Here is a 19,781-nt window from a genome sequence, read left to right as displayed (position 1 = left end):
CCACGAATCTTGCACAAGTTTTAATAACTTTTGCAAATGAAACAAATGAAAACTTTACTTAAAAAAAAGTTCTAGATGGCGCCATTAGGGGTGATTTCCGTCTTGGCATCACTAATCCTTTCAACAGCAATAATTGCATTTTTTTAAATGTAATATAATTTTTAAATTTGTGATAATGCAGTCCATCTTGGTGTGGACCTTTATTAAGCTCCGTCCGCGTCGTAGCAAGTGCATTGCCTTTTCCTCAAGTTTTTTTCCTATTTAACCTCGATATGTGAAGAATAAACAATAAAATAATAATATAAATAAGCAATTTAAATATAGCCAAAGAGTAGTAAATAAATCAGATTTAATCTAAGAACTTTATTTTTGTTTGGACTTCATTGATCTGTACAAATTAGAGCGGCAATATTAATCTGCTTCACACATTGGAAATGACTTGCAGGGTAGACAAAAATGTCCAATACATATTTCCATACGAGTAAGACTTTCGCACAAGTTAAATTAGAGAAAAATTGTTTATGACCGTGGTAAAAAAATAAAATCAATTCACTCATCAATACTGCAATCCAACAATAATTCTTACATTGAAGAAACAGTGGCATTTGAAAGCTTTAAGATTAATAATTTCAAGACCACACAAGTGTAGACCAAAATTGAGTTGATTTACAGATTTCATTCAGTTTACAATATTTTATTTTTTTACAATATTATATTAATTTACTGAGCTGAATATTCTTGTAATTAATCTTTCCGTAAAATATCATAGAGTACTAGACGCCGAATAATTAATGGTGATATATCTCTACGGCGGCAAACTTGAAATAATTTGAAAACTACAGAAAAAAAGGCCAAGTGAGTACCTGGTGAGTACTACTGATTGCAGAAGATTAAATAAACAGATTTAAGGCCTCTTGGAGTGATAAAAAGCTTTGAAAGAAACAACAGAACCAAAATCGAAGGACAGAAGCACATAAGCACTTACTCAGTTAGTGACTCTGGGTACCAAGTTTTTGCACCAAATCATCACAAATGGTCATCAGTTCTTGGTTCTCACGTTCCCTCATGGCAAGGGTTTCCACCAGAGTTGTATTGCGGGCCTTTAGCTGCGCGTTCTGTGCCTTCAAAGCACTCATTTCCAGCTCAGAAGTCTTCACCAAGGCTTCATTTTCCTTGGCAGCTCTGGGGAAAAAAGTATATAAGTATCTACAAATTTTGGTTTTCAAAAAAATTTGCTTACTCTTCGAGTTTATCTTCAGCGTGGGATTTGAGGACCAAGTACCTCTTTTCTGCTTGCTTGATCTGCTCTTGGAATTGGAGGTTGGACTGTTTGAGAGTGTTTTCATTTGATTTGAAGACTTCTATTGCACTCTTGGCCCTCTCGTACTTCCGGTGGAGGTCGGAAAATGCCACTTCTGCAGCTGAGAGATCTGACTGGATAATTACCAGCTCCTCAGTCAACTTTTGCCTGTCTTCCTGAGCCTTTTCCATAGCCTTCTCTTTTTCAGCCAGGATTCGCGATATTGTGTCCTCATACTCCTTCATAACCAAACTGAAAGAACAAATTTTGATTGCTCTGAATGCTGTACCATGTTTAAATTACCTCATTTGTTCTTCAGCTTCAGTCTTTTGTTTCAACTTGGCTTGCAAGGCTGACAACTTCTCTTCGTAGTCCTGTATCTGCGAAGTCATGAGTTTTTTTAACTCATCGCTCTCTTTTTTGTGCAGAACAACCATCTGTTGCAATGCTTCTGTCTCGGCATCTTTTGAATTGCTCTGTGAAACTGGCTCTGACTTGGCAGCAGGCTAAAAAAAATTATTATGTAAATCCTCTTGTGAGTCTAAAAGCAGGACATAAACTTACAGTCTCTGTTTCATTCACTGGAGTAGCTATTTGGACCAGCGGGCCAACTGCATGCCGGCTGGTGAGAGGAGTTTCTGACCTTAATGCCCGCTTGCCTGGCGCTTCTGGAGTGGCTTCTACATTGTCCTCACTATTTAAAATTAAATTTAGAATTTTTTTAAGACAATAAAAATTTGATCTAACCTTCTAGGGCTTGCTTCAATGCAAGGAGACAAGAAAACCCTCCTGTCTCTGTTGCCCACTAGAGGGTCGAACTTGACATAAAGAGATTCTCTCTCTAGCCTAGAAGCTGAAGAATCACTTCCTCCAAATTTTGACAAAAAGTCAAAGGCTGACGGGTCCTTGAAAAGCTCTTCAGTGCCCGAGACAAATTGCTCCTCGTGTGGAGCAATGTCTGGACCAGCTTCGCTGTGGTTCATTTCAGCACCAGCGATTCCCGAATCCATGCTGCGCATTGATTTTGGTGAGGCACTATCTGTACTCTTGGTCTGAAAATATAAAAATATTCATCAATATAAAATAAACAAAAATACGTTTAAAATCTAACCATAGACATTCTGCTGGACATGACTGCAGATTCGCTAGAGGAGGTCATTGACGCAGTGTTAATCTCTGTTCCTCGTGAAGGCGAGTTTCCTATACGAGTTGGTATTTTGAATACGTCTTGATCAATGTTGTTCCTCCCAGGACTTGGCTTTCGGGGGCTGCGAGACCTTCTTGGAGGAGTTACTGGGACTTCGTTGTCTGACATCTCGGCATGAACAGCGTCCAACGAAGCATTCAGCTCTTGGCAAACGAGGTCAGCGTCAGCAGCAAGAAGTTGCTCAAGTTCGTTTGATTCCTCAAAGACTTGAGTGTCAACTTCGTCTTCAAGGTTTCTCTGCTGCTTTTCACAGAGGTCAAGCAATTCACTTAAAGAGCCTGTGGAAGTGAAAAGTGTGTCTTTGTGAGGATTGGTTACTCCCCGACTTTGTTGAATAAACAGCGTCGCAGGGGCTATTTTCCTCTCTGTCACAGGTTTCTCCTCTGAAACTTCCTTCTCAGGCTCTGGGTCTACTTCTTTTTCTCCTTCTACAAAAAATTAAAGAATGAAATTTGATATATTTTGGAAAAACACGTTATAATTTTTTAATAACACAAAATCATAATTGCAAATTGCAAGTAAACCGATGAAAATAAGAAAACTTACCTGGCTCTTTGGGGGTCTCTTCCTTGGGAATGTGTTGTTCAATACTGCTTCTGATTTCTAAAGCCTTAAACTGCTCAACCTCAACTTCAACCTGCGAGAGCTCCGTTGAAGGTGCTTCAAGAAATATGGGAGTTGGCTCTTCAAACGAAACTTCTACAATGGGCTCTTGAGATTCTAATTCAAGTACTGGCTTATCTTCCTTGGATTCTATGAGAAATTCCTTAGTCTAAAAATAAATCATTTTAATTCTTTACTTGGAGCTACATTTTAATCAAAAAATTTACCTCGGTAATGCACTTTTCCTCAATGACTGGCTCTTTGGGATCCTCCTGATTGACAGCAGCTACAGCAAGGATTGGCTCTACAACAGCTGTCTTAATCGTAACCGTTTCTTCTTTGCTTTCTGTAGGATCTACTACAGGAACGTTTTCGGGAATGTGAGATTCTTCGGGCTCTTCATTACAAGTTTCATTCGCAGCAGCTAATGAGGTTACTATTTCTAGTTTGCTATCAGTAGCTCCCTCACTAATTACCGTCTCAGAATTTTCTTCGACAGTAACCTCAATTGGTGTTTCTTGCTCTGCTATAGGTGTAACAACCAGAGTAATTTCTGTGGCAGTTTCTTCTTGGGAGTTGCTAGTGCAAGCTTTGGCTAGCTCTGCCAACGACTTGACTTCGTTCTTCTGGGAATCAAATTTGACAACAGGTTGGCTATCTACAACCTCTGGCTGTTCAGCAGGAGACTCTTTTTCCTTGGGAGATTGTTCAGCAGAGGATGGCTCTGATTCTGGAAGCGGAACTTCGCAGGGTTGAACTTCTTGCTCAAAACCACAGTGACTCTCCTCTACAGGATCTTCTCTAGCTGCAGCTTCTTGAGGAGCTTCTTCAATAACACGGGGGCTTTCTTGCACCTCTTCAACTTTAGTCTCGTCTTGTTGCTCTTCAAGCTTAGGCAGCTGAAGTTCTGATTCAGAGGTTTCAGGTTGCTCCTTGGGCTTAGGTGGCTGGAGTTCTGCGTTAGACTGTTCCTTGGATTGAGGTTGATCCTCAGGCTCTGATACTTCCTCAACGATTAGAGTTTCCTCTTCGATGGGGCTTTCCACTTCAACAATACAACTGAGCCCTGGTTTTTCAGCTCCTTCACTACTCTCTTCAAGTTTAACAACCTCAACAAAGCTGGCAGTAAACGAGATGTCACTGTCCGACTCATCAAGCTGTGAATGAACGGGGTGGTTGCTCTGGTCTTCGTTGTGAAACGCAGGAGGTTTCTTATGAGGGTTTGGGCTGTTCAGGTAGAGATTGGAGAGTTTGTTGGCTAACGCGTCTAAGCCTAAAGACTTGTTATGAGCGTCACCATCTTCCTCAATTGGCGTCTCATTCTTTAGGGAAACAGCTTCGTCGGCACTTTCGTAATCGAGACTGTCTGTGTCTGAAAACATTGAACTCCTTATTAACAACAAAGTTTAGTTGTTATTATAAATTTTACCTGTTGATTTTGGCCTGCTTTGGTCTCCTCCCGCTGTATTGAAGTTGGCTTCAGAAACAGAGAGGGTGTTGAGACTCGCAAAACTCGCAGAATTTGTGTCTGTGAGAGCTTGTGATTGTTCTTCTTCAGGGCTAAGAGAAAGGTAGAAATCATTAATTTAAATCATAAAATTACAGCAAAAAGGATGTATACCTTTGCTTTTCTTCTGATGGTGGCAGTGTTATCAGTTGCGGTGGGATTGAATTTACGGAGTCCCCATTTGGAGTTTTGGCTGTTACAGCTTCGATTGCCAAGCTCTGGTCACGCTCACAGATGTTTCCATTCTACAACACAAATAAGCAATCAAATTTAACACTTGATTAAACTGCGCAATTTAATTTCATTGCAAACAAGATTATATTAAAAAGGTTTAAAAAATATTTGACAATAATATGCATAAAAATTTCCAAAAGTAAGAATGCAAATTTTATGTCATATTGTATTATGATCCTTACAATTTTATTGAAAATGAATATTAATTAAAAAATAAAATAAGATTACTATGCCATAAGATTTCTGCGTGGTATTTCAATGATTTATCAGAGAAAGAAGGATCAAATATTTCAAGAGGCCAACGGAGCGCCCAGGATACAAATAGGAGCATTATTGCGATAGGTGTGTGCAGTCTGCGACAGCTTTTTGTTCTTGTTTGTCGACCATAAAAGTGGAAAACGCAAATCACAACGTGCCATGTATGCCAAGAGAACAACCAGTGAAATACTGCTGAGAGTATTTCAGGAATCCGTAATGAGGCAGACGCGCTCAAGGTTTACGAGGGCATTAATTTTTGCACAAATCGCCCAATGTTGCTCAACGAGACTCTTGAATATCATGTGACTTCCTTAAAAAAAAAACAGCGCTTTGCTGCTTAATTTCAAATGGCTGCTTAATCTTAATTAAATTCCTACGCAGTACAGAGATGACGGCTGTTTTCAACTAGGAACTAGGTTTTGAATGATAAAGAGCGTTTCGCAGATTAAAAATAGCCCCGCAAGCAAACTGGCCGCTCGCTTGTTCACTTCACCTATTAATTAACCGGACCAGTTGCAAACCCCTTTTCAATTACGATCATTCCCCAACCTCTTTAATTTCAAAAGGTTGATCTCAATTGAGCCAATCAACTGCAGAGGAACGACGGAAATTCCAAATTGATAAGAAAAGAACTAGGTCGGATATTAATTTTCGCGGCACAGATGCATACGGATTACCTTGTTAGGTGTTTTGAATAATTTCGACAAGAAATCCATTTTTTTCCGAGTGGGAAGACTGGCCAGCGGCCGTCGAGGTCTCAATAGAACATCCACACGCACGCAGCACTGGCCGAGCTCGCGCACCAACTGACCAGCAGACTGAAATAAATCCACTGCCGCGCGGATTGGCACTGGTGCGATCTCGGGGCGCTCGCTTGAGCCTCACCACGACGGCGCACACTTTTAATCGTCACCACGTCATTGTGAATAGATTTCAATTATGTACATGCGGCGTCTCGGTATTGTGTTCAACGCGGCTTATCTTACTTTAATTATCAAGGGCCTTCTTGGTTATAGTGCGAGTGTGTGAGAGAGGCTGAGAATTAGGTGCTGAGACTTGCGGTTGAAGTATCAGTTCTTTAAAACAATGATCCTGAGATTTGATTGGAATCTATTGTCAATATTAATGCATCACGATTCAAACTCATTGTTTTAAAAAGGAACTACGTTAATAAATAATAAAATAATGTAATTACCAAATTCAACAAAATCATTCATGGAAATTTTTTTTTTAAATATAACTTTCTTATATCTATTTGCAATAGTACTTAATTATTTTTGAATAAATTGGGCTTGCAGATCTTCTTTTTGTAAACCATTATTCGAAAGTCTATTTTTATCTCATTGTCATTTGAAAAAATTCGTGCCGCGCCAAACAACAAGACCAAAATTCAGACGGCCAAATAAGACGGCGTTGAGAGTGCGCGCTTGAAGCTGAAAATCAGCAGTTTTTTTCTCCCAGTACACCCACAGAGACCAATGTGTGTTGTGTCGCTTGATGCTAATCTCGAGAGCCCATGGGGAAATGAATACTCCATCTAGCGTTTGCTACCAGTTTGCCCACGTGAACTGACAATGGGGACCAAAAGAGGAGGCCACGCACTGCTTTCTTGGGCAATCGAGCCGATGAAAGCACTTATCTCCCAGAGAGGCACGGGTGCGTGCGACTTTTTTGGTCACCGCTAAACGATCTTGTTATTTACTAGGGAATTTTGTAAACAAAAAACAAAATATTTAAATTTGAAACTGGATATGCTTAAGAAATTGAAAATTATATCATGGTCTTCAATAATAAAATGAGTGAAGTTGAGATTTAACTTTATTATTTAATCTGGAAGTGAAGAAATCGTGCTTTTTCCTTAACATAAAAATTGTTTCTATTTTTTATTCAAAAACACGACGGCTCTACTAGTTTTGGTCACGGCCATGGTCTGATGAGCAAGAAAAATACAAAAATCCGCAACTTGCGAATCCACATTTTTTTAAGAAAAAAATAAATAAAAAATACGAGGAAAAGGCCCAATTTCATCACTTCCATGACCATATCTTGAGTGTCAATTTCTTCAAACAAATTATTAAACTTGTCTGTAATTGCAAGTCAAAATCAGCACTTTTAAATTCATTCAACCCAAAATAGTATTATAATCGCTCTTATGGATTGCAAACAAACAATGGAAACAGTGTTTAAGCTACAAAATAAAATAAAGAGCTTTATCAATTTTGGTTTATTTTCCTGACTAAAAATAAGTCACTGATGTAGAATTTAAATTATATTCCATAAAAGCTCCAAATAAACTGGTCATAAATTTACGCACCATTGGGGGTAACGGGCATCGCATTCTGAAAAAAGTTTATACGGCACTGAAAATTTTATGTGCAGTGCACGTAGAGCACACGCAGCCCGACGGCCGTTCGCAGGGTATTGATCTGGCGGCACAGTCAGTCAGATGGTGTGTGCTGCACAGAGGAAAGAAGGACCCAAACACCGTAGGCATCCACGGCGCGAATGCCAATTGTGCTCGCGGATGGCAATATCCTAATCAGACCGTCAAAAGCTCTGCTTCCTATTGTGTGACAACTTCAACGTGGCCAACGGAGAGCCCTTTGCTTTGAATGGCAATTTGGTTGGGAATAAAAAATTATCAATCACTCATAGTAGAGTGGAATAAACTATTGAAAAAAAAAATCTTTTAAGGTTGACGAGTTCAAACGAAAAAAATAAAATCACACGGTGTTGTATTCTGTGTTCAGCTATTAGAGCAAACGCAATATCAGTTTCCAAACCAGATCTACGACTTCAGGCAGCAGTTCTTACTTTGTGACGTGCAAATCTGCGCAAAAAAAAATCGGGACTTGGCTAAATCTTCGTCTTGCCTGGATTAGAGTTGTTTTAGCGGATAGAGAATGATTGTTTTAAAGTTTGTCCCTACATTTTTGAATTACGCTATTGAAAAAAACAGATTGGAATCATGAGTATATTTATGAAAATCTAATAAAAAATCTATAAAAATACATATTTCTTTTCATTACCGAAGAAAAATAAATCACAAATTGCAATTTCTGTGGTATTTGCAGTTTGAGTTGCTGCCATAATTGAAACAACAAAAATCTTAAACCCTCATTATGCAACTTGTGAATTATTGATTTCGCACTGACACAGACGGAGAGCAAAAGTGCGCAGTAAACGTCATACTAAGTGGTTGAACAGATTTTCACTTGACACTAGCCGACAGTTTTTGGGATAATCGGCCCACATGATTTGCAACTAATTCTATTTTTCCTGTTTTTCGGTGAACGGCACTTACGAGGCAGTCCTTGCTGGCGCGGTTCAGAGCGTTGCCCATTTTGGCTCGCGGAGGACATCACAACAGGGCACGGCTGAAAACAGCGGACGAGCTGCATCTTCGAATGCAGCTTCTCGCGATTTGAAGCGGTCTTGGTCTGGACAGCCGAAGGTGAAGGACTGCACTGACCACGACTCACGCCCACGCAGTGCACTCCAGACTGCCCAGGGGTGCCCTAGGCGAACGGACCCTGAGCGAGAGTGCGAATTTGACTCGGCGCCGGCGCATGCGTCCAATACTGTTTTGACGCTGTCGCGAATTCTGATGCCGGATTTGGAAAATTCCAGACAAACGGAATGAAATTAATTTGACATTACAATTTAAATTTGTAACTTGTACTTCATAAAAATACCAAATTTAAAAAAAGCTTTAAAAATGATAATTATGGCAAAAATCAAGAATTTTTTTATATAAACTGAAAAGAGTAAACAATCATAAACAATATAGTTGAATTGCAAATTAGCCAGAAAATAACTTTGGCATCTTCATTGCAGACATGGAACTAACAAATTGAAAAAAAAAATAGTTTTGAAATTGTTGCTCCTTTTAATAATATAATGCATCTATAAATCAAAATTTATTTGTATTGGTCCATTGCCAACTAATGATCATTAATTAATTGCAACATAAATACGAACTTCTGGCAGAGCGACACAAATAAAAACCCACTCTGCCGTTTTTTAATGCCAGTGTGGCCGGATGGAATAGCCCAAATTGGCGCATTCCGTTCGCCTACGCTATTCATTCCTCACCAGATGAACTTTCAGATATGAACTTTGTCATCTTCAAAACTAAATTATGAAAATTTTTCCGTCGGCAATATGTGCTATATTGAGAACTTATTTCACCCAATCGTGGCCGGATTGTAAATAACCATAAAAGGATTTTTTTCAATCACGCACTTTTCTCGTTCGTGTGTGCATAATGCGAAAAGATAACGGGACAAACTTCAGGAGCTTCCTCTCGACTCAAATATTGTTCGCTTGCTTTGTCAGCATAAGTTCATTTTGAAGAGAGGAAAGAAAACCACCACGGAGGTTTGCACGTACGAAAGAGGACAGGAGAAATTGCGATAGGTATAATTATTCAGTTATATTTGATTTGATTCTCAGATTATCGAATTCCCGTATCCAAAATAATTATCGCCCTAATAATACACAAAAGGTGGTTTTTCGTCTCTATGACGTGTTTGAAATTTCCGTCAGACATTCAGTCGGAATCTTTTGATATAAAACTCGCGGAGCAAACGACTGAGATAATTTTATAATGCACACCGCTCGATCAAATGGTGCGAAATAAGGGCAAAAACTAAGGCCACTGTTGTTCCTGTACACCTGCCCGAGTGTCGAAGGACAAACTTGCTTTGGACTAATTTTTCAGGACGATTTTCTCCTCCTCAAAGAGAAAATGGAAAAAACAAGCGAAATGGAAATACTTACACGAGCGGCGGAAAAGCCGTTCGGTGCGAAAATCCGCCCGATCAGAAAAGTCGCCTATAAAACGACAACACACAAGCCTCCGACAGTCGGTCGGTCTCGGGGCCAACCCAACCCACTCTTCTTTTGCAAACCAGTTTTTTTTCTCTCCAGTTTCCAGTGGACACCTTCCGGCGGAGGCACGAACTAGAGCAAAAGCCGGCGGGGCCTCACCGCTAACGACGCGACCTGTCGGGGGGCACTAAAAACTGTCCGGGGGTTGCAAAATAAGGGATGGTGTTTTCGCAGCCGAAAAATCAATAGCACGCAGTCGACAAGAAATTTTGGCGCTTTGTTATTAAGTGAGTATTAATGGCACTTAAGTTTTAATTAGCCTCCGTGTTTAGGCACCTTCATTCATCTTTTTCTTTGGCAATTAAGTTAGTTAGCTGATTCGGATTTTGACAAATGCTCTTACTTTAAATCCTGATTGGTCCAGGACGGCGGTATCATAATTACTGACTCAGCAATAAGACCTTAAAAACTAGCGTTTTAAAATTGAAAATATTTTTAATATTATTCCTATTATACATAGAAATGGTAGGAACAAAATTTTTAATAAATTATCCAATTTTTTATCAATTGAAAAATTTTAAGGTAGTTCATTAAAAAAATAGCTATATTTATGCATTTTTAAATTTATCTTTCAAATTTTCAGACCAATAGAAACTTGAAAAATTGAATGAGATTAGTCTAGCAAGATTATAAAATTGACTATGACATTTATAATTTACCTCATTAGCGCTGTTAACTTGCTGTAGAATTCTCCTTGCCAATATTGGCTGGTTGCCAAAAGAGAAGACAGACTTCACAGGTTCTGGTGCACTCGGCAATATGTTCTCAGTATCTTCCATTGATCAATCTGCAAAACAGCATTCGAATCTTTTTCAGTTAAATAATCGAATCAAATATTAATTTAGTAGAGGAAATTCATACCACCTTTAATGAAAATAATTTTTAAAGTTTTATATATTATGTATTTATTCCACTCATTAAGTTAAGTCATATTATTTTCACTTCTCATTTATTCATCACAAAATATATTATCACTGGACTCCAGCATTTCTAGAATGTCTCTCAACTCTTGTCGTTGTTCTTTGGAACACTCCGGATGTTCAAGCACAGTTTTCAAAGAGTTCGGCAGTGGCTTTGGCTCCGACTGATATCCCCTGCAGTCAGGGTCGTGGCACTTTCTGTAGTAATGCATTTGGTGCATGTTCACTACAAGCATGCTCTTGTTGCTCTGATGCCGGCGACCAACGTTGCCACAAAATGCAGGTCCTCGGCTGTCGTACACGATGCACCTGCTGTTTTCAAAGTAGACCCAACTACGGACTCCTTCCATCTCCATCTCTATTCGAGCAAAGTGGTCCACTTCTGGAAAGGGAGAGGGAAATTTGCTTGATGTGCTTCCACTATTTGAGTCGCATTTGGAATATTTTTTTTCCTTTAAAATTTTACTTTCTGCACCAAATTTTTCCAAAGTGGCTGTGTCTATTATGTAGGTTTCTACGTGGGTCAGAAGAGAAGCAAGAAATATCAGTTCTTCTGTCATTTTTGGGTCCTTCGACAAAGGACGGAACTGATTCTCATCACTTGGTACAAGGGGTGCATTTTTGTGTGGTTTCGAAGAACGGTAGAGACGAAAATGTCTGTTCTTCGTGTAGACTGCTTCGTCACAAAATAGGACCTTCTTTCCATGTCTGTTTTTAACAAATAGCCTCTGCACTTCTTCACTTGAGACTTCATATCTTTCGCTCAAATGCTCTTCCCAATTTCGGATGATGTCACATGTGTCCTTGACCAGAGCCCCGACCATGTAGTTGTTTGGAAATATGCACAGGCGGCTTTGGAAAATCAAATGCCTGCTGAATTTCTTTGCAGTTGTGGAGTCCAGGTCAAGAATTTCCGCACGAGTGACCACCACGGATAGTTGCTGCTTGATGTATCCAGCAATCACTTTGATGAAAGTTTCGACCATTTCCGGCCCGTTACTGGTTGGGTTGAGCTCTCTGTCAAATTCAAGGTCAAGATAAATTTTGCACGGCTTAAATTCGGGGATAATTTCATAAGAACACCGTTGCTGAGGCTCCTTCAGTTGGTCGTAGAGCCAAAATTCACGAGGATGGGCCACTAGGAATTGTCGAGTGCCAGAACCTGCAGCGTGGAATACAAATGTTTGAAGGCCGTTGCCTCTGTCCTGAGCAAAGTGCAGGGCTTCGTCCTGCCGCTCAAACACCTTCCAGGTCCGAGAATTGTCTAACAGTGAGCCAGGTCTATTCTGAAGGGCGAGCCGACGGTCCAGAGGCTTGGGCGTCTCAAATTGTTTGCTGAATTTTGGACTATCTCCATAAAATGTGTCACTCGTGATTGAGTTGAACATCGTCTGAAATTAGATTTTGTCATAAGTCACATTGGGTGACAATTAAATTTTTTTCTTACCTCAATTTTCAACCGATTTAATCTTAAAATCGCAGGACAAAAAAAAATAAAAATAAAATCTTCTCAGCTTTGAACGGCCATTACGGCAAAAATAAAAATTTTCGTCGAGAATGTTTATGTAAAAATCCGGTTTAATGTAGAGAAAATAAGAAAATTAATGGGCCATAAACATATATTTAGCAGCTTCAAATTGTATAATTTGGATGTATTGCAGTTAAATAGTGATTATAAAATTTAACCCATTTGAGACTTTTACCAGCCTCTAGGTCTAAGGACTGAACACGTTGGATTATGATTTTGTAACATAAAATTGGACTTACGATGAGGTTTTACAGCTTCAAAGGAAACCCTGAGCCTTCGGGTTTATGTCCTCACCTATCGATGTTCCCGAATAAAAGAACTAACACGAAAAATCGAGATTTCTTTTTGAAATTCGCAAAAATTACTCTGTTGTCGAGATGAGCGGTTGGGTTTTGAAATGAGAGCTGTGCGCTGATTGGCTGGCGCAGATTTTTGCCGGTAAGCGGCAAGCGCAAATTTGATTGGACGAAGCAGTGATGATGGAAGTTAAATTTAAGTCAAAATACGATCTTTTTAACTCAGATAAAAGCAAGATTGAAGTGTCAAGAAGTAATAACTATTTCAATATCTCAGATATAAAACTTTAAGTATTTTATTCATTAGGACTTTTTAACCTTTTATATTAATTCACAAATGTTATAGTCATAAAATACGCTACATTGACCATTGTATGGCGCGAAACCGCAGCAGCGACTTCAGTACGCAAAAAGCGTTTAATAAAAGCCGATAAAAGCATTATAATTATGCATTATATTATTAGTTGGACTGCAGTATGTTAGTGTTTTTGTTTAAGGATCTGTCTAAGAGAAGTATTCATATATTATTTTATTTTGATTTTTTTAATAAAAAAAAATTTAAAAAAAAAAATAAAAATATTTAAAAATAAATTATTTGAACACTTAAATGAATAAAAAAAAAATATATGTATAATTATATTATAAGAGGAAATTTTTCTTGGCACAAGATATTGAAATTTTTAAAAAGAAAAATTTGATTAATTTGTTTGTTTCAGTCGCAATAATTAAACTGCCACCGCTATGCCCAAAGATATAGAAATTGTTTGTGGACGATACATTGGAGACGACCAGCCTTGCTTTATTATTGCCGAGATTGGACAAAATCACCAAGGTGACATTGAAATCGCAAAGCAATTAATAAAAGCCGCAAAGGTATTTTCACGATGAAAAATGAAATTTTAATAAAAGAAGAAAATGTATATAACATTTTTAAATTAAAATGATTTTCTTTTTTTTTTTTAATCCGCAACTTGTTTAAATTTATAGGAGTGTGGCGCTGACTGTGTTAAGCTACAAAAAAGCTGCCTCAAAGAAAAGTTTACAACAAACGCATTATCTAGAATATATGATGGACCAAATTCTTGGGGAAAAACTTATGGAGAACACAAGGAACACTTGGAGTTTGATATCAAGCAAATGAAAGAACTGCAAGACTATGCAGAAAAAATTGTTGGCATTCCATTTACTGCGTCAGCAATGGATTGGGTAAAATTCCTTTGTATATCCTTTTTATGCCTATATTTATTTTATACCATTTTTTTTTAACAGCGATCTGCTGATGATCTGGAATCTCTTGATGTCCCTTTTATTAAAATAGGTTCCGGCGATACTGACAACTTTCCACTGCTTGAACATGTTGCAAAGAAGAAAAGAAACCTAGTTTTGTCCACAGGTACTTAAAAGCATTTCAAAGTTAAAATAAATATAATTCAAAATTTTTAATATCCATTTTAAATTAAAATAATTTAAAAAGCACAGAATATAATTTTAAAATTATAGGGATGCAAGAGTTGTGGGTCGTAGAAGAAGCTTATAACATTATTACAAAGCATCTGGCCAGTTTTGTGATGCTTCAGTGCACCTCGGCCTACCCAACGCCGGCTTGTGAAGCCAACTTGCGTGTGATGGAAGATTATCGAGCCAGATTCCCCAAAGCCCACATTGGCCTTTCCTGCCACGAAGAGGGTATTTCAATATCAATTGCCGCCGTGGCGCTCGGTGCCAAGGTAATGCATATTATATTTTTAAAATAAATTAAAATATTTTTAAACTTGACAATATTTTTAGGTACTAGAGCGACACATTACCCTAAGCAAATCATTGCGTGGTAGCGATCACGCCTGTTCCTTGGAGCCGCAAGCATTACGTGATTTAATTCTAGCTGTGAGATCGGTGGAGGTTGCAATGGGCAGCCCGCAAAAGTCGTTTCTCCAGTGCGAGTTGCCTTGCAAGCAAAAACTTGGGAAAAGTTTAGTTGCCTCAAGAGCCCTCACCAAGGGTACTAAGCTCGAGCCCGAAACCGATATCTGCATAAAAGTCTCTGAACCGCAGGGTATTCCTGCCAGCCAATATTACTTGGTCAAAGATTGTATTTTGTTAAAGGACATTAATGTCGACGAGCCATTGATGGCCTCTGATGTGGAAAGAGTCCACAATGATGATGACTCAATTAAAAACTTATGTATCAATTAGGCACAATCTCAATTTCACAGGGTATTTAATTTTAATAAAAAATATATATTGTTATTTTTATTCCGATTGGCCAAAGTAGATTTGATTTTAAAAATTAATGTAGTGAAACATTACTAAATATTGAACGGAAGGATAAAATGAATTAAATTAATGTAGTGTGAACATTATGGTAGGTGACAAAATTGGTGTTCCTGACATTTATTTCGTGATGTGTGAGACAAAAGAGTTTTAAAACAAAATAAGTTTTATAAATTTTGTAAACTTTGCAAAATAAAACAAAATTTGTTTAGATCGTTAATAAAAAATTTAACTTCTGGAATTCCAAAGTTTGAACCATAATAACTCAGATTGTTTTATAAATCATAATTTTGATTTGATTTTAAATTCTTTCTTTTTAAATTATTGTATTGATAAAATTACTAAATTAGCAAGATAAGACAAATATTACAAAATATCAATGAAATTTTGCATTTATTTTCTCTTTTAAATTTTAATTCTTGTTTTGATAAAATTTGCAAAAATTTTTGATACAAAACAAAATTCCTATAAAAGGTACGCCTCTTTCGCGCGTTATATTTGAATGCCGCCAATCAACGAAGCCAACCTCCAACAGCGCGCAGGCGCATTCGGCAAACATTTGAAACTCGCGTAACAATCGGCTGTTTTTAACGGCAAAATTGGATGACGGAATCATAGCACCGCACCCGACTTTTTCTGGAATTTCGTCAGTTTATCCTTTCTACAACGATTATCGGCCTCACTGCCGAATATCAGTCGATGAAATGAAGCCCTCGTAAGTGTTTACGTGTGTTATTCTCAAGCTTTCAATTCATTCTCACCGAGAAAATTGCTTTGGCGGCAACAAACCGTCACGCTTGTTTGGTCCCTGTAGCAGCATTTTTATTTTTATTTAATTAATTCTCCACTAAAAATATCTTTCAAGCAGAAGGGTGATTCGAACTCCCGGTAAGAAGACGCCTTCCCGCAACAATTCCAGGGAGAAGCTTGTGATCAAAGATCCTGTGGAAGTCTATTGCAGAATTCGTCCAGTTTCTGTCATTGACGATGGCTACATCAAAGTCATTGACGAGCGGACCATCCAACTGGCTACACCAGACAGCTCCATCGGCAATAGAGGAACATACAAAGAGATCCAATATAAATTTAGCGTAAGACTTTGTTTTCCAAAATAATTGGCTACATATTTATTTTTATTTATTTTTTTAATATTTTAGCGTGTCTTTGACCCGGAAGCACAACAAAAAGATGTGTTTGAAAAAGTTGCTCTTCCATTGGTGGATAATTTCCTGAAAGGCCTCAATGGCCTTTTATTCACTTACGGAGTGACAGGATCAGGCAAAACGTTTACAATGACAGGCACACCCCAGGACTCTGGCATTTTGCCTCGTGCGCTGGACGTGATTTTCAACTCTATCAGTGGCTGCCAGGTAGTTTGATTCATTATTTTTAATTAACAATAGCACAATTATAAAACTACCATTATAGGCAAGGAAATTCACATTCAAGCCTGATCGAATGAATGGATTTGACATTCAGGCTGATGTTGATGCTGCAAAGGAACGGCAACACGAAATAATAGCCAGCGTGGAGGTGCCTATCCGCACCAGACTCGAATACCCAAAAACTCCCAGGAAGTATGTCTCCATTTATTATTATTCAAAACTATTTACTAAGATTGAAAAATATATTTCATTTTATTTAGACGACTGGCCCAGTGGGAAACTGCTACTCGAATTGCAGAAAACACTAGATTGTCAATCAGTGACGAGGACTTTGTCTACTCAGTATTTGTGACTTATGTTGAAATTTACAACAACTGTGTTTATGACTTGTTGGATGAACCAGCTGATGACATGGCACGGCTGAGGTTTGCTTTTGCATTATTTTTATTTTAAAGAGTTTAATTTAATTAATTATTTGATTTTTTGTAATCACCAGGCATCCTCAACCAAGGCTTGTTAGGGAGGATGGGAGTAGGACTATGTATGTACATGGTGTTCATGAAGTAGAGGTCACCTCTGCAAATGAAGCTTTTGAGGTTTTCTGCCGTGGTATGAAGCGGAAGACGACTGCACACACAGTCCTCAACGCAGAATCTAGTAGATCTCATGCTATATTCAGCATTCGTCTTGTGAAGGTAAGTTTAAGAATCAATATTTGCAAATAAAAAATTACAAATAAAATTAAAGGCCCCTTATGATTCCAATGGGGAAGAGATTCTGCAAAACAAAGAGGCCATAACCATCAGTCAACTGTCTTTGGTTGACTTGGCTGGAAGTGAGAGGACAAATCGGTCCAAGACTCAGGGGCAACGTTTGAAGGAGGCTGGAAACATTAACAACTCTCTGCTCACTCTGAGAATGTGCTTTGAAATTCTAAGGGAGAATCAAATGAATGCTGGAAATGGGGCTCCCAAAATGGTGCCTTTCAGGGATTCGCGCCTTACACATCTCTTTAAGAGTTTCTTTGATGGTGAAGGTAAAGTCAGGATGGTTGTTTGTGTCAACCCTAATCCAAATGACTACGAGGAGACTTTGGTAATTTGTAACTTATCCATATTAGAAGTGGCTCTAAAATGCATTTTTCTGTAGCATGTGATGAAGTTTGCTGAAATGTCTCAAGAGGTTCAAGTAACCAGAATTGCACCAACTCCAAAGAGGCCTGACATTAACTACACTCCTGGACGTCGCAGAGCTAATCAAGTAAAATTGCTTTTTTTCCCTGTGATAACTTATACTCACAATAAGCCGTTGCTTAGATATTCAAGGAAGCAGCCAAGAGATTGGAGGAAACTGGAGCTTCTCAGGGTGAACCCATACCATTTGACCTTGGAATTGTCTACAGGTTTGTCAATATTAATTTTGTTAATGATGTCGCAAATATCTAATATAACTTCTTTATATCTTAGCCTTGGACTTCCGATTCCTACCACACAGCTTACAGACCCCAACAACGAAGAGATAATTCGCTCCGTAATGATGGTCTTGGAATCTCGTTTGGCCAAGAGGAGGTGTTTGCAGCAGCAATACAAATCACAAAGTAAAATTTTGTTGTTGATTGATTTATGCTAAATGCCTAAATATCTTATTGTTCTAGTGGATCAAGTGAGGTCTGGTCTGGTTTCCCTTGAAAGGGAAAATATAAGCCTAAAGCAAGAAAATGCCAGTCTTAGAGCATCCCTTGAGCAGGAGAGGGCTGGGAGGAGTATACTTGAGCAGAAACTTGTGGAGTCTGAGGGGCAGCTTGTAGCTGCCCGGCTGAACTCTGAAGGGGAGCGAGAAGAAATCAGAAAGCTGAACCATCAGGTTTGAGTTCTATTGTAAATCTGAAGATTTATTTTTCTCATTTTGTACCTTCAGAACGAAGATCTAATGCTGAAACTTAACCAAAAGAAAATGGACTCCGAGCGCACTAAGCAAAGAATGCAAGATAAAATGCTGAACGAAAAGGAAAGAGTGGCTCGTGAAATGCGCTCTCGATTCTTAGCTGAACAATCCAACTTAAAGGTAAAAAATAAATGATTAACGATTGATACATTTAGTTTGTAAACATTTATAGATGGACAATAAGGAGAAAGAGGAAAAACTTCGCCAAGTGCGTCAAATTGTTGATGGTCTAGACAAGAATGCACCCAACCGTCCGACGGGCAGGGTCACACGGCTTGCAGCTGCCAAGTCTGATGCAGATCTGAGCACTTCAAGTGTAGCAGCCAGTTCTGCCAATGCAAGGAACGCTTTCACTCCAAACCCCAAAAGGGTATTTTTATATATAAAGACAAAGAATGAATTATATTTACTTTATTTGTGAACAGGGTCCAGCTGTCAGCAACCCACGGCACAGACGTTCTCGCTCTGCTTGCGGAAACGAACGCTGGCTTGACCACAAGCCTCAGACTGCCAGCAGCAAATTTCTTGAGCTGCAAACCATTTTCCAACCAAATATGCCACGTAGGAAGTCGGTCACAAAACTGACAGACCCTAAGGATGTCACTGACCCTTCTACTAGCAAGTATTGTCTAACAACCCAGGAGCAAGACTCGGAGGGGGAACTGGAAACAAAGCTGTACAAGGTTAGATCACTAAATTAAATATATATACTTTTCTTAAGTTGGTACGGTAAAATAATTTTTTTTTCTTAAACCTAGGGTGATGTGTTGCCAACTGTCGGTGGAGGTGCTCAGGTTGTGTTGACAGATGTTGAGGTGCTGAAGCAAGCCTCCCCAACCAGTCCAAGACTGTCACCCACCCGCAAGCGCAGTGCCAATGGTAATTGTAAGGAAAATGGAAAACTTCAGCCCGAGGAGGTTACTGAGCGCTGCAAAACCGGCATTGAGGGTCACAGCAAGAGGTCTTGCAGAAAATAATTACATTCCTTCCTTGTTATAAAACTTATAAACTTTATTGAAGATTGTGGAACCTTCAAACTCTATGTCACATGCTATTTAATGGATTGATTAGTACATTAACAAATTTCTAAAGCATTCATACTAACTGTTCTCACATGTTTTGTACATTTTGCCATGAAAACCATACTAACAGATTTATTCACTTTTTGCTAAGTCGTACATATTTTTTGTGTGCTAATGTAATGGAAACCGAGGATAATTTAAAACAATTGACTAAATTTTTAAGACACTTAAAAAGAAATTGCATGTTATCAATGCCATAGCACATCTGCGGTTTCCAATTTTTACTTTGTTTTCTGCTGCAGTGAGAATCTTATTTTAAATCAAATAAATAATATCAATTTCTACCAATAATTTCATTTTAATATTAATTCGTAGGTATTAACCGGTATTAACTATTTTTTAGTGCTGATTTT

At 38.4% G+C, this 19,781-nt stretch overlaps 4 protein-coding genes across 8 annotated transcripts; 2 read left to right on the top strand and 2 right to left on the bottom strand.

The window, feature by feature from the left end:
* Positions 1 to 339: 339 nt before the first annotated feature.
* LOC132202780 (transforming acidic coiled-coil-containing protein 3) lies at positions 340 to 12,851 on the bottom strand. 3 transcript variants are annotated; one of them, XM_059629954.1, is made up of 12 exons: positions 12,690 to 12,851; positions 10,662 to 10,789; positions 4,732 to 4,862; positions 4,540 to 4,670; positions 3,338 to 4,482; positions 3,054 to 3,279; positions 2,412 to 2,935; positions 2,048 to 2,352; positions 1,865 to 1,994; positions 1,604 to 1,806; positions 1,241 to 1,552; positions 340 to 1,182 (listed from the first exon to the last, which is right to left on the bottom strand). In XM_059629954.1, exons 2-12 carry the CDS (start codon positions 10,779 to 10,781, stop codon positions 990 to 992), a joined length of 3,420 nt encoding a protein of 1,139 aa, XP_059485937.1. In that variant the 5' UTR covers positions 10,782 to 10,789; positions 12,690 to 12,851; the 3' UTR covers positions 340 to 989. The 3 variants fall into 3 exon arrangements, with proteins under 3 accessions (XP_059485937.1, XP_059485939.1, XP_059485938.1); XM_059629956.1 differs by lacking the exons at positions 10,662 to 10,789; positions 12,690 to 12,851 and adding an exon at positions 8,414 to 8,593; XM_059629955.1 differs by lacking the exons at positions 10,662 to 10,789; positions 12,690 to 12,851 and adding an exon at positions 5,787 to 5,947.
* LOC132202785 (sialic acid synthase) lies at positions 9,395 to 15,218 on the top strand. 2 transcript variants are annotated; one of them, XM_059629962.1, is made up of 7 exons: positions 9,460 to 9,528; positions 10,042 to 10,229; positions 13,463 to 13,619; positions 13,734 to 13,952; positions 14,016 to 14,139; positions 14,247 to 14,473; positions 14,535 to 15,218. In XM_059629962.1, the coding sequence occupies exons 3-7, from the start codon at positions 13,488 to 13,490 to the stop codon at positions 14,937 to 14,939; spliced, it is 1,107 nt and encodes a 368-aa protein (XP_059485945.1). In that variant the 5' UTR covers positions 9,460 to 9,528; positions 10,042 to 10,229; positions 13,463 to 13,487; the 3' UTR covers positions 14,940 to 15,218. The 2 variants fall into 2 exon arrangements, with proteins under 2 accessions (XP_059485946.1, XP_059485945.1); XM_059629963.1 differs by lacking the exon at positions 10,042 to 10,229 and having other exon boundaries at positions 9,395 to 9,528.
* LOC132202632 (DNA-directed primase/polymerase protein-like) lies at positions 10,952 to 12,310 on the bottom strand. The gene is made up of 2 exons (XM_059629649.1): positions 11,398 to 12,310; positions 10,952 to 11,304 (listed from the first exon to the last, which is right to left on the bottom strand). The coding sequence occupies exons 1-2, from the start codon at positions 12,308 to 12,310 to the stop codon at positions 10,952 to 10,954; spliced, it is 1,266 nt and encodes a 421-aa protein (XP_059485632.1).
* A 362-nt stretch (positions 15,219 to 15,580) lies between the features above and the next one.
* LOC132202306 (kinesin-like protein KIF23) lies at positions 15,581 to 19,713 on the top strand. 2 transcript variants are annotated; one of them, XM_059629146.1, is made up of 15 exons: positions 15,581 to 15,732; positions 15,886 to 16,108; positions 16,175 to 16,387; positions 16,446 to 16,594; positions 16,663 to 16,827; positions 16,899 to 17,097; positions 17,150 to 17,497; positions 17,552 to 17,662; positions 17,719 to 17,804; positions 17,869 to 17,999; positions 18,057 to 18,265; positions 18,320 to 18,466; positions 18,519 to 18,716; positions 18,772 to 19,029; positions 19,105 to 19,713. In XM_059629146.1, exons 1-15 carry the CDS (start codon positions 15,722 to 15,724, stop codon positions 19,321 to 19,323), a joined length of 2,667 nt encoding a protein of 888 aa, XP_059485129.1. In that variant the 5' UTR covers positions 15,581 to 15,721; the 3' UTR covers positions 19,324 to 19,713. The 2 variants fall into 2 exon arrangements, with proteins under 2 accessions (XP_059485129.1, XP_059485128.1); XM_059629145.1 differs by having other exon boundaries at positions 15,584 to 15,732; positions 15,883 to 16,108.
* The last annotated feature ends 68 nt before the right edge of the window (positions 19,714 to 19,781 follow it).

The sequence above is a fragment of the Neocloeon triangulifer genome, unplaced genomic scaffold, assembly GCF_031216515.1.
Source record: "Neocloeon triangulifer isolate White Clay Creek 2 clone unplaced genomic scaffold, ASM3121651v1 ptg000015l, whole genome shotgun sequence".
Classification (NCBI taxonomy): Eukaryota; Metazoa; Arthropoda; class Insecta; order Ephemeroptera; family Baetidae; genus Neocloeon; species Neocloeon triangulifer.
The sequence above is the reverse complement of the archived record's forward strand: the minus strand, read 5'-3'. Positions and strand labels throughout refer to the sequence as shown.

Excerpts from the sequence above, each read along its gene's own strand:
- LOC132202306 (XM_059629145.1), top strand. Across the intron at positions 16,828-16,898 it reads GATGACATGGCACGGCTGAG|GCATCCTCAACCAAGGCTTG; the intron begins GTTTGCTTTTGC and ends TGTAATCACCAG. Across the intron at positions 17,498-17,551 it reads ATGACTACGAGGAGACTTTG|CATGTGATGAAGTTTGCTGA; the intron begins GTAATTTGTAAC and ends ATTTTTCTGTAG.
- LOC132202632 (XM_059629649.1), bottom strand. The coding sequence starts at position 12,310 with ATGTTCAACTCAATCACGAGTGACACATTTTATGGAGATAGTCCAAAA. Across the intron at positions 11,305-11,397 it reads AGCCACTTTGGAAAAATTTG|AAGTGGACCACTTTGCTCGA; the intron begins GTGCAGAAAGTA and ends CTCCCTTTCCAG.
- LOC132202785 (XM_059629963.1), top strand. The coding sequence starts at position 13,488 with ATGCCCAAAGATATAGAAATTGTTTGTGGACGATACATTGGAGACGAC. Across the intron at positions 13,620-13,733 it reads AATTAATAAAAGCCGCAAAG|GAGTGTGGCGCTGACTGTGT; the intron begins GTATTTTCACGA and ends TTAAATTTATAG. Across the intron at positions 14,140-14,246 it reads AAACCTAGTTTTGTCCACAG|GGATGCAAGAGTTGTGGGTC; the intron begins GTACTTAAAAGC and ends TTAAAATTATAG.
- LOC132202780 (XM_059629954.1), bottom strand. The coding sequence starts at position 10,781 with ATGGAAGATACTGAGAACATATTGCCGAGTGCACCAGAACCTGTGAAG. Across the intron at positions 2,353-2,411 it reads TGTCCAGCAGAATGTCTATG|ACCAAGAGTACAGATAGTGC; the intron begins GTTAGATTTTAA and ends TTATATTTTCAG. Across the intron at positions 1,807-1,864 it reads CAGTGAATGAAACAGAGACT|CCTGCTGCCAAGTCAGAGCC; the intron begins GTAAGTTTATGT and ends AATTTTTTTTAG.